At 34.4% G+C, this 12897-nt stretch overlaps 1 protein-coding gene across 18 annotated transcripts in view; it reads left to right on the top strand.

The window, feature by feature from the left end:
- Nucleotides 1-5096, top strand: part of LOC18441855 (Zincin-like metalloproteases family protein) — a 35115-nt gene extending 30019 nt beyond the window's left edge. For 12 of the 18 annotated variants that reach the window (XR_016057100.1, XR_016057102.1, XR_016057105.1 and 9 more), the window contains 5 exons: nucleotides 2942-3038; nucleotides 3159-3232; nucleotides 3319-3423; nucleotides 3531-3611; nucleotides 4678-5096. Coding sequence is in view for 9 of the 18 variants with exons in the window: in XM_011627916.3 (XP_011626218.1) it covers nucleotides 2942-3038; nucleotides 3159-3232; nucleotides 3319-3423; nucleotides 3531-3611; nucleotides 4678-4788 (468 nt within the window). In the remaining 9 variants the exon portion in view is untranslated. The remainder of the gene's footprint in view (nucleotides 1-2941; nucleotides 3039-3158; nucleotides 3233-3318; nucleotides 3424-3530; nucleotides 3612-4677) is intronic. The other 6 variants (XR_016057101.1, XR_002282240.2, XR_016057103.1 and 3 more) reach the window with 1 other exon arrangement.
- The last annotated feature ends 7801 nt before the right edge of the window (nucleotides 5097-12897 follow it).

Consider the following 12897-nt stretch of genomic DNA (forward strand, 5'->3'; position numbering starts at 1 on the left):
ACAAAAAGGGATAGAATTCAAAATGAATACATTTGAAAAAATTTAAGTATGGCACCAATAGGCGATAAGATAAGAGAGAATAGACTTAGGTGGGCTAGCCATGTGTGGCGCAAACCGTATACAATACTTGTTAGGAGGTACGTTTGGAAGGTTCATAAAGGGCAAGGGGTAGGCCCACAAGGACACGGTTGGAAGTAGTGAGAAAAGATATGAGAACTCATAGACCAGGATTCCTATAGCCGATCCTAATTAGTTGGGAAAAGACTTTGACGATGATGATATTAAGGTTGTGGTTTGCGTAAGGTTTCAACCTTAAACATTCAAATTAAGGTGCACCTCCGAACTTTGTCATGAGATGCAATTTTGGTGTAAAAAATTATTATGATGATGAGAGAATCTATGATTTTCTCTTATTATAAAATTTTAAGCTCTAAAAATAGTTCAAATGAAGCAGATCTATAAGTACATGAAAATCTTGAAAATGGGCAGTCCAGAGCAGTGTTTTAAAAAACGTCGAGTCGAACCAGACTCGCCCAGTTCGACTCGGAAATCGTGAAAAGGGGACCGGATCGCCTAAAAAATCGAAAATTGTCAGGTTCTAGAGAGAACCGGACGATTCTGTACAGTGAATCGCCGATTAACTGTACGGAATCGGCGAGTCCGAACAGTGAATCGGCGAGTCCGTAGGGATTTTTTTTTTTTTTTTTTTTTTTTTTGTAATCCATGATAGATTTTTTTGTAATACTTGATCGATTGTTTTGTAATCCATGATCGAATTGTTTTTGTTTTTTTGTAATCCATGATTGAATTTTTTGGTTTTTTGTAACCCATAATAGAATTTTTTGTAATCCATGATCGAAATGTTTGTTTTCTTTTCTTGTAATCCATGATCGATTTTTTTGTTTTTTTTTGTTTTTTTTGTAACCCATGATAGAATTTTTTGTAATCCATGATCGAATGTTTTGTAATACATGATCGAAATGTTTGTTTTTTTTTTGTAATCCATGATTGAAATGTTTGTTTTTTTTTTTGTAATCCATAATTGAATTTTTTGTTTTTTGTTTTTTTTGTAACCCATGATGGAGTTTTTTGTAATCCATGATTGAATTTTTTGTAATCCATGATCGAACTGTTTTTTTCTTTTTTTGTAATCCACGATTGAATTTTTTGTTTTTTTTTGTTTGTTTTTTTTTGTAATCCATGATCGAATTTTATGTAATCCATGATCGAATTTTATGTAATCCATGATTGAATTTTTTGAAAATTTGTGATTTTTTTTTTTTAATCCATGATCGAATTTTTTTTTGTAATCCATGATAGAATTTTTTGAAAATTTGTGATTTTTTTTTTAATCCATGATCGATTTTTTTGAAAATTTGTTATTTTTTTTTTTTAAATCCATATTATTCAAAGAGAAAATGAGAGAGATGATGATTCTGAGGCCACCCTATCCCAGCCATATTATTCACATATCGAGTCCCAACAGCAACAGTGTAGGGATGAGCACGAAATACTGTAAATTAAATGCTGAATGGCGGTTCATGCAGGGAAAGAACATATCAATATTCGCATATTCATTCAAAAACATGAAAATTCTTAATGGAGTACCCTCATTTTTTATTGAATTCCTGAAAAACAATATTTATAATGAATTTTAATAATTTTTTCGAATTTTTTTTAAGCTTTATTCTGACCGATTCACCCGATTCCCGATCCGGATCGCCGATTCGTCGATCCGGATCGGTTTTTTGGAAGCCCAATCCCGGTCACCGATCCGTTTTTTAAACCATTGGTCCAAAGTGTTGCAAGATGTATTTTTAGGACTTGAAATATCTTTTTTTCTATGTATCTATACATCTAGATGTTGAGATGATCAATTAGATACTTTTCCAATACCAAAGCAACATTTTTCGATGGACTTTAGACAGTGCACCTTAATTGTACATTTTAAGGTGTCAACCTTATATAAACTTTTTCCTTTATATAATCATTGTACCATCAAATGTAAATTTGCACTAACTATTTTTGCACCATATAGAAATATTATATATATGATCTTAATCACATGAGTTTGTATTATATATATGATCTTAATCACATGAGTTGATTTCACTCCTTTTTGCGGTTACTATACGAAGGTATCAAATAGCCGACCCCAAATAGTTTGGGAAGAAGCTCTAATGTTGATGATGATACGAAGGTATCAAATTTCTCCCATGACGTCAGCATTTGGTGGAAGTCTATGAAAAATTCAATACGAGAAAAATGTCAATTGAGGACCACGGTTCTATATTTAGGTTAACAGCTCATTTTGTTTTATTAGTACTTGAATTTGGTGAGGTTTTTGTGAAAGCACCTGAGTTCCTTGATTTAAGGTGTGTCTTATAGCGACAAATTTTAAAGAAACAAGAGCCTTCACTTCCCCTCGGGCTAATTTTTTTTTTTTTTTTGGGTGAGGATGGAGACCACTTGTCAAACAAACCAAAGAGAAACTGCAACTAAAAGTGTGATCTTTTAGTGAATTGTTGGTGTCAGTGCATAAGGCTTCTTAAGGTTTTGCAGGCTTCATGGAACTATATCCCTCATCCTAACCTCTTCGTCCTTGGGTTTCCTATGTTCTAAGTTGCATTATTAAAAGATAACTGATTTGAAACCATGTTTCTTATTGGCCAAGCAATTGTTCATGCATTCATTTGCACTAACAATTCATTCATTTGCAGTAGCAATGTAATCTTATTGTTAATTCTATGTGGGGCCATTTGTATTTTTAAGTTAACATGAAGTTGTGCTGTTCAATACTACAAGCAGCACCCATTAAATTTATTATTGCACAGTGTTGTATATTTCACGATGTTCATTTATAAAATGATTTTAACCTTTTGAGTATGAGAAGACCAATGGCCAGCCATTTTATTTATTGAGTTGGACTGCAAATTTTCAGGATATCACGAAGCCACTTGTGGATGAGATGTGTAGAGCCCTAAAAAGAAAAAGGCATTCATTCTTTGGACTTAAAGTGAAGCAAGAAATTCTTCTTTGTTAGTAATTTATTGGTTTGGCTTTTCATATGCATGAATTGTGGCTCTGACAAATTGTATCTCAATGATGAGGAACTTAATACATTGGGTATGAGAAGTGCACTTTTTACTTGCTTGCAGGCCTTTTTGATCAGATTATACACTCCAATGAGAATGTTGACATGACAGAGCTTCTCAAGCATCTCCATCCGAAGGTAAACATTGTTTTGGGTCTCGATGAAACTTGTGCAATTTTACTCTGTTGTACGAATTTGGAATTTAAAATTATCTGAATTTATAGGTGTTGCTAGGAATCCCCTTGTTAGGAGAAATGAACCCAGCCTCATGTTTTCCACGTCTTGTTGTTGGTTATGATGCGACTTGCTACAGTCACCTATGGAGTGAGGTATCATCGTACTATTGTCATGTCCTCTTGTACAATATAAAGTCACATGCTCTCTTGTTACCTAATGCAAAGCATGATTAGCTAATATTTTCTTATGCCTCTTGTAGGTCATTGCTTCCGACATATTTTCTTCGAAGTTTGAAGATGATCTTTTAAATCAATATGAGGGCCTGCAGTTCAGAAACAAGGTAAACCATGCGCTCAAGCTTTCATATCTGTTGAGTCTTCGTCCTACTGTTTTCTGTCTACATATTCTTTTAGCCTGTTGGTCTCATTTCATCTACAGTTTCTGTTTTCATTTCATCTGTAGATTATGTGTTTTAATGCTTGCATTGCAATGAAATCACAAATTGCCTTTCTATCCTCAGTTATGTTCGTATATATATTTATTTTGGTCATGTTGAAGTCTTTCACCTTTGTTGCTTTATGGTGCCCAAAGAGCATCGGATCTTGAAGATATTATGCATCTCTGTGTACATGAAAGTACTACTTAGTATTGTGAGAACATCTTCACTCTCTTGAAGTTTATGTCATTGGTACTTCATAAGGATTACTGCAGAGTACTCGGGGGTTTGGTCATTTTTTTTTCTTTGGAGTGCGAATACAACTCCAAATGTTTCTCTTGGGATCAAAGGCTGTTGGTAGCTGGTGCTTCATTCTAGAATGGATTGTAGAGTTGGAGACAATGGTCATTCATAAAGCGCATACATCTAGATCTCCAGCCTGGAATGCATAATGATCCTCTCATTTCCTACACTCTATTTTCCCATTTTGAGTATTACTTGAGTATTATTCGTACACTTTATGAGTTCATGGGGCCTGGCCTATGCTATGACAGTTGAAATCACAAAACTCCATCTTGCTTTTATGTTGAGGATTGATGTCTTGTATTCTGAAGAAATAGATAGGTATGTTGCCGAACCACGTATATCTTTGTGTTGTGGTTGGTTGTCTTTTTTTTTTGTGTTTGTTTCTTCTTTCTTGTTTTTGTGGATTGCTTTTTGTTTCCACATTTTAGTAGTTACTCGATGTTCTCCTTGTAGGGTGGAGACACCTTTGACTATATTTTCCAGGCTAAAATATAAATGTAGTTACTCAATGTTCTTCTCCTTGTATGGTGGGGACCCCTGGACTATATAAAAAACTTTTGTGTTATTGTGATGACAATCCGTATCTGTATTCCTTCCCCCCCGAAAAAGGGAAAAAATCTCACCTCAAAAAAAAAAATCCCAACCTCTCGCTTTCTTTTTGCAGATATTGGCTCTAGGAGGTGCCAAGGATGCCAAGGAAATTTTGTTGGGCTACCTGGGTAGAGAACCTTCCGTCCAAGCATATATTGATAGTAGACGAAAAAATAGTTTGTGATTCAAGGTCCAAAAAATGCCTGCTGAGTTAATTATTTTACAGCAATACAGTGAAAACAGGCAAGCAAACACCGTAAGTCAGCATCTAGCTTTTCCAACCATGAGAATGCAAATATGTTATATAATGATCCCCTTTTGTGTTGTTATTTATTTATGTAATCTCAATTTTATACCATGTATAGGTTGGAGTGCATAAGCTGAATCCAACTAGTGTTTTATAAATCAGTCCACTCTTTAATTTATGGATCGTGCCCCCTTGTGCATTTGTTCACTATTCAATTGTGGACTTCGGGTGCTTTCTTTTGACCATAATTGGGGCTTCTAATTTGTTGAAGTGTGGATATTTCTTTTGACTTCAATTGCTAAATTGTTGCAGCTGAGAGCGAGAGGGTGTGTGAGAGTATGATAATTTACACAATAAATATATAATCATGAATATTTTGAGTGTCATATAGGATTGAAAATCGACCGATCCAACTCAGAAGGGCCTTAGATTGCTTGAACCTAGGCAGGCATCTGATTTTGGACGGTCCTGAATTGGAGCATTGTCCAAATTCATTACAGTGAAACTGATTCACCAATGGGACTTGGGGGCGGCAGTGGGTGGGTCAGGCTGGGTCGATTCCCTGTCAACCCCGACCTAGACCCTACCCAGGCACTTGATAAAATGGACCAGGACCTTGGTTAGGTCTAAGTGATTTGTTTATCCTAATTGGGTGGGGTTGGCAGATTGACCCTACCCAATTGCCATCCTTAACGGGACTCTGGCAAATTTGTAGTCTCGGGTGATTCTCTTTTATATTTCAATCTGACTTCTAATTTTTAAACATTGGCTTCGCTAACCGACAGAAATGACCAACTTAGATTTATTTATTCGTGTTCCCATTTTGAACTTTTGTAGCCTCCATATCCTTGTTGCATGTCCCTATTTATATTTTCTAAAATAAACAGCTTCAATTCCTTCAAATTATTTATTTAAAGTTGGGATCTAGGTTGGCACATTGATGTTAGTAATTCACCCAATTTCTAAGAGAAAATTATGTTTGTACCCCATTAATTAGGGATTGAATACAATGAGGTAATTTATGTTTGGTATAAGGATGTCGCAATTACTTATAACTATCTGATATGAAATCTGATAGTTTAGGCTTGTCATAAAGTTCGAAATATTTTTTTTTCTAACTTTGAGCTTGGTTAATATAATAAATGTAGTCATTCAATTTCACATTCAATGGTCAATATTAATTGACTACTTTGTATGAAAGATAAATAGTCTCATTGTATACTTTCCCATTAATTAACTGTTATTAATTTATTATAAGTAGGGATTCATGAAAGCCATAGGGATAAACCAAAACTTTTCTTATAACTATTAACCTAACACAACCCTCCTTTCTTATCCTTGGGGACCTGCAATGACAGATTTTATATAGTTATGTCTAAAATATATAATTAATCCTATATTTATCTTGATTTTGGATTTACAAAATTCAAAGTTATAATTAATCTTATGGTCAATTATTTTATAATTAAAGACAGTTAATTATATATGAATTTTGGATCAATCATATGCTTTTGGATATACAAAAAAGGGTTGGTATTTTGTCCAAATATTGTGGATGCTTAAAAGGTGGTTCAAGTTGAACTAGCCTCGTCAAAAGGCTAAAATTGAATTTTATTTTTTATTAAAAAATATATTAATATGAAATTTGGGCTATGGCTTCTATTTTTTATTAGTAGAAATGAATAAAAATAGTAAAAATATTTGAAATGATAAATATTTATCAAAATAAATTTAAGTTTATTTTAGTCTTTTTTATTTAAAAATATTTGAAATGAGAAATATTTATCAAAATAAATTTAAGTGTATTTTAGTCTTTTTTATTTAAAATTATTTAAAAATATTTTTAATTATGTTTAGGTATTTATATTTATAAAAATATATTTGCACCGCAAAATTCAAATGAATATCTTATTTAAATAAAAAAAAATGTGAGCCTAATTTTTGGCCATAGGATTTGGTTGTCAACATCTGTTATCAGGTGAGTCTTCATATGAAAGGACAAGCTGATATGCCCTTGTGAAATCTCAACCATTAAAAATGTTCTTGTGTACCCTTCTACCCACACATCATGATGTGTACGGGATAGTTTCTTAATAAAAATATGAAAAAAAATTTAAGAATATTTTTTTAAAAAAAATTCAATTAGTGTGTTTTTAATATTTTTATGAATATGTTGTGTTTTTTGCCCATATTTTAAAAATATCACATATTTAAACGGTTAAAAAAAGGGTGTGGTTTATGTAACGTTGCAACTTTAAACAATCCAATTAAGGCACTTTTCCAAATTTTATCATAACATATAATTTTGGTGTAAAAAGTTGTTAGGATTATCTAAAAATCTAATTTCATATCTAATTATAAAATTTTAAACTCCAAAAATGGTTAAAATTAAGTAGATTTATAAACACACGAAAATCTTGAAGATGGACGGTCTAGATAATGTGGTGCAAGATGCATTATTTTTAGGACTTAAAGTCTTTTTTCCTTTTTTTTCCATATTTGTACATCTCAATCGAGATGATCAATTAGAGGGTTTTTTAACATTAAAACAACTTTTTTCGATAGATTTTTTAGGTGCGTTTTTAATTTTACATTTTAAGGTTGCAACCTTATATAAACTTTTTTCTAAAAAAAATTGATATATTTTTAAAAAATTGTGTTATAAACGGCCCCTTGATAACCATGGTTCAAAGTAGCCTCCTTGATATTATCCACCAAAGGATTGATTAGTCGTTACAATGATTAAAATCTTCACTGATTTGTAGATGCAGGCATTGTTTTCAAGTTGGAAGCTAAAAATCAATTAAAAAGTTGGATGTTTAAAATAGTATTTTATATGTTATTTTATTATAGATGTTTATAATATTATTTCATGGGTACGGTTTGTATAGAGCCTGGGCTCTAAACAATCAAATTAGAGCCTACCTATAAATAGTATCGAGAAACATGGTTTCGATATTAAAAATATTTTTGATAACCTTAAAATATATATATATATATTTTATAAATTTTAAAACTTAAAAAATAGTATAGATCGGGAGATCTATAAAAACTTAAAAATCTTGAAAATTGACTACAAAAAAATGCGATACAAAATACACTATTTTCAAAAGTTGAAATTTATGTTTTCTCATGTCCATGTATCTTGATGCCGAGATGATCAGTTTGAGGGTATTTGGGCATCAAAACAACCTCGTCTAGTGAAATTTTTTAGGTAAGCTCGAATTTAATTGTTTAGAGCCTCAGCACCAATGATTTAAAAATTGTAGAGTCGAATCGGACTCGCTCGGTTCGACTCCGAAATCGGCACAGGCCGTGCCGGTTTCAGCACAAAATCAAGAACCGCCCGGTTCCAAAGCAGAACTGTCGGTTCCCTCCCGGTTCTAGCCTTCACACGTGTGTACGCATCACGCGTGCCACACACACCACTCACACACGTGTGTACGTGTGACACGAGCCATATACACTCCCACATGTGCCACACGTGGGACACACACCACTCCCACATGTGCGACACACCACTCCCACATGTAGCACACGTGGGATACACACCACTCCCACATGTGCCACACATGGGATACACACCACTCCCACATGTGCCATATGTGGGATACACACCACACACACCACTTCCACATGTGTCACACGTGGGATATACACCACTCCCACATGTGTCGCACGTGGGATACACACCACTCCCACATGTGTCATACGTGCGACACGCACATGGACGTACGTGTCACCACTCTCACATGTGCCACTCCCACATGTTGATTACGTGCGACAAGCACATGCACGTATACGTCACCACTCCTACATGTGCCACATGTGGGATACATACCACTCCCACCCATGTGCCATACATGGGATACACACCACGGCCACATGTGCCATACGTACGACATGCACATGCACGTACGCGTCACACATGCGACACACACCACTTCCACATGTGCCATGCACTACATGTGCCACATACCACTCCCACCCATGTGCCATACATGGGATACACACCACTCCCACATGTGCCATACGGGCGACATGCACATGCACGTACGCGTCACACATGGATACACCACTCCCACATGTGCCACACATGTGGCACACACCACTCCCACATGTGCCATAAGTGCGACACGCACATGCACGTACGCGTCACTACTCCCACATGTGCCACACGCGGGATACACACCACTCCCACCCATTATCCCATACATGGGATACACACCACTCCCACATGTGTCATACGTGCGACATGCACATGCACGTACGTGTCACACATGCGACACACACCACTCCCACATGTGCCACGCGCGGGACACACACCACTCCCACGTGCCACGCGTGTGACACGCACATGCACGTGTGCATGTGCACTGATGCCCTAGTGTTTTCGCACTGGCATTAATCTTCCAATTACATAGTTATTTATATAGCATATTTGAATACTTATTCTTCGATGTGGGATAATTCTCAAACATCATTAAATGAAAACATAATGTAAATATATGTTATTAATAGGCAATTTTAAACACATATAATAAATTAAAGTGTTTTTTCCAAAATTTGTACGCATTTTATTAATTTTTACATTGATAACCAAATCTTTTATTTTATTTATTAATTTTTACATTATAAATCATGTAATGTATTATTTTTCTTACAATTGTCAATAATACATTTTAAATTAGATAATATTATAAAATATTTTTAATTTGTTATTATTTATCTAATAAAATAATTATAAAATATAAACTAATAATTATAATTTCAGTATATAATATTATAATTAGTTAGGTTGTAGTAATTTTAGATTATAGTTAGTTATGTTATAATAATTTGGGTTTTTTTAGCGGATTAAGGTTTTTCGCCAAAATAAGATTTTAATGGTCATTCTTTCATTGATTTAGTCTATTCTCTATTATAGTCCATGTATAGTTATATATTTTATCCATGATAATGCTATGATTTTTTTTTTATGTGATGTAAATTTAATACTTAAGTTTATACAGGGAAAGAGCATCTCAATATTCACAAATTGATGAAAAAACTGAAAGTTAATAATGTAGTACCATCATTTCTTATAGGGTTCCCAAAAAACAACATTTATAATGAATTTTAATAATTTTTTTAGATTTTTTTGAAGCTTTAATCCGATCGATTCAGCCGACTCTCTATCCATATCGCTGATTCACCGATCCGGATCGATTTTTGAGATGCCTGATGCAGATCACCGATCCGCTTTTTATATCATTGCTCGGCACTATACAAACTTTTCCCTTATTTTATTACGAATGTTGAAAATATTTTGAATCGAGGGATGGATAGTTTCTCCGTGCATCATATCATAAGAGTTTTACCGATATTACCCCTCACCCACCGTTGCCTTTTCTGGGAAAAGGAATGGTCGAAAAATAGGGAGAAAAGTAAGATATTAACCAAAGGGTGCAGGTTGCATACGGATGCATCCGTAGGTGTAGGGGTAAGGTGCATCTTCAAATTTTATCTTGGTATATAATTTTGATGTAAAATGTTTTTAAGATTATCTTAAAATCTATTTTTATATTTAATTATAAAATTTTAAAATTTAAAAATAGTTAAAATCAAAGATCTATAAACATATTAAAATCTTGAAAAATGGACGGTGTAGATAATATGTTGTAAAATGCACTATTTTTTAAACTTAAATTCTGTTTATTTTTCATAGTCATACATCTCAATGTCGAGATAATCAAGCAAAAGGTTTTTCAATATTAAAACTATCTTTTCTAATGGATTTTTTAGGGGCATCGTAGTTCTACATTATAAGGTAGCATCTTTATATAAACTTTTTCTTTAACATAATAGTGGAGGTAGAGAGAGACATAGTGGAGGCAGAGAGAGAGACAGAGAGAGGTATGAAAGGATGTGGAGGTAGAGAGAGACATAGTGGAGGCAGAGAGAGACAGAGAGAGGTATGAAAGGATGTCCGGAGAGAGAGAGAGCTCATTTAATTGGAGGAGTGAATGCATGGAGAGAGAGACCATCAATCTTAGGGGTGGCAAACGGGTTGGGTCATCCAATCGGGTCTAGGTTTAGGTGTTGAATCTTGCGGGTCAGCTCTGGGTTCAAATGACTTGAACCTTACCTAGGTTAGGTTTGGTCCAAGTCTGGTTTGGACCCTATCCAGTCAAGTCAAGGTTAGCCCGACCCAAACTGACCTATGACCTAGCATATACAAGTATAAAATCTATAACTCTATAAATTAATAGCAATGATCCTATAAGACCCTTCCACACCTATATGTGTAGGACTCCAAAGGATCACTATTAAATTTGGTATAGATATCTAGAAAAGTAAGTCCCTAATAACTTTTTTAGAGATCTGTGCCAAATTTAATGGTGATCTTTTAAGGTCCTACACACATGGGTGTGGGAGGGTCTCATAAGATCATTATTCATAAATTAAATAATATTAACATTATAGTAGATAAATTTTTATTTTTTATTTTTAGACTTGGACCCAACCCGACTGGGTGGATCCAATCCTGGTTCAAATGAGTTGGACCCAACCCCGGTCAAAGTTGGGCCTAGGTCCAAGTTAGACCTAGTCGGGACGAGTTTGGGTCAAGATCGACCTAAACCCAACGTGGGCCGTTGCCACCCCTAATTGATCCCCTGCAGTCCATGAAAGTGGGTCATGCAAAAAAAAATACAAGCCTAGTTTGGGTGGCCTTTTCTTTAAAACGCCTCATACTTGCCTATCATGGGTGATATGCGGGCATGCCAAGCCACATGTGCAAGTTAGGAAATAGAATTTTGTTTATTATAAAAATACCGCTAATAAATCATGTTTGATTGTACAAGTTAAGGGATAGAATTTTGTGTATTAGAACAATGCTGCTAATAAGTCATGTTTGATTGACATAATAGGAAAAGAATATGCTTTAACATTCACAAACACTCACAAAAAAAATTGGACATTGTTCCACTTGATTATGACCATTAAAGAAAAAATTATTTTCAGGACTCCACGAAGGCTAATAACAATAGAGCTCATACATTTTACTCCTGTGGGAGCAATACTATACACTTACTCCCTTGGAAGAAGAATTACCTTGAAAGATCTTTTTAGTCCCAAAATTTGAAATCTACCAAAAATCACTAGATGATTATGTTCAAAATAAAACATTTGAAAAGTTTCTTAACTCTTAGATCTCACGCACACTTCAAAAATTAGATGGTTTCTACACAACCTTTAGGCATTATTTTTTTAAGCCTACACGGAATGCAATTAATTTTTTGTTTATTGAATTCGGCATATGGGTTGAGAAGGTTATGTCCCCAAAATTTGGTTATGCTAAAAACACTTCTAGATTGGCTTTTCCCCGAGGGAGTAAATCGACAATATGCTCTCTTGGGAGCAAAAGCGGATAATGCTTTGATAGGACTACCATGAGGTCCAAAGGAAACCTAAGAACCAAAAATCAATATGCAGGTGCGAGGAAAATTTGGAATGATGCAACCCAATACAGTAAACTGAATCTCCCAAATGCAGAGATAAGGATTAGATGGTGCTTTTATTTCAATAAAAATCATGAATCTTCTTCAACCATTATATTCTTAAACTGGGGTTTCTTATAATTGTCTCAGTGCACTTTAGCAAGGGGTTTGAAGTAACAAGAAAACTGTGTTGGCTGGAAAGTTGGAATTTACCAATAATTAAAAAATAAATAAAAATAAATAGAAAGAGCTAGATTCATTTATTTGGACTTTCTTGAGATGAATTTCGACTGTTCAAAATCTCGATCTCACTCATCCAAACTGATATGTCTACCACTTAGCCAAAGCGGGAGCACTGATGCAGTAAATGTTCAGCAACCTCAATTCTTAGCGTAATTCTTCCACTCTTGTCTATTCTTATGGATCTTTCCTTTTCGATTTGGACCTTCGAGTAGTAAGGAGGCTTAGAAAACGTCAAAAACTCTTAAATTAAGTTTCTCTGACTTCCGTTTTTTGACAAAAGTTTATATATAGAAGCAAAGTGCACCTAAAAAATCCAGTTTTC

Source organism: Amborella trichopoda, chromosome 6 (assembly GCF_054954075.1).
Source record: "Amborella trichopoda isolate Santa Cruz 75 chromosome 6, AtrichopodaSantaCruz75HAP2 v2.0, whole genome shotgun sequence".
Classification (NCBI taxonomy): Eukaryota; Viridiplantae; Streptophyta; class Magnoliopsida; order Amborellales; family Amborellaceae; genus Amborella; species Amborella trichopoda.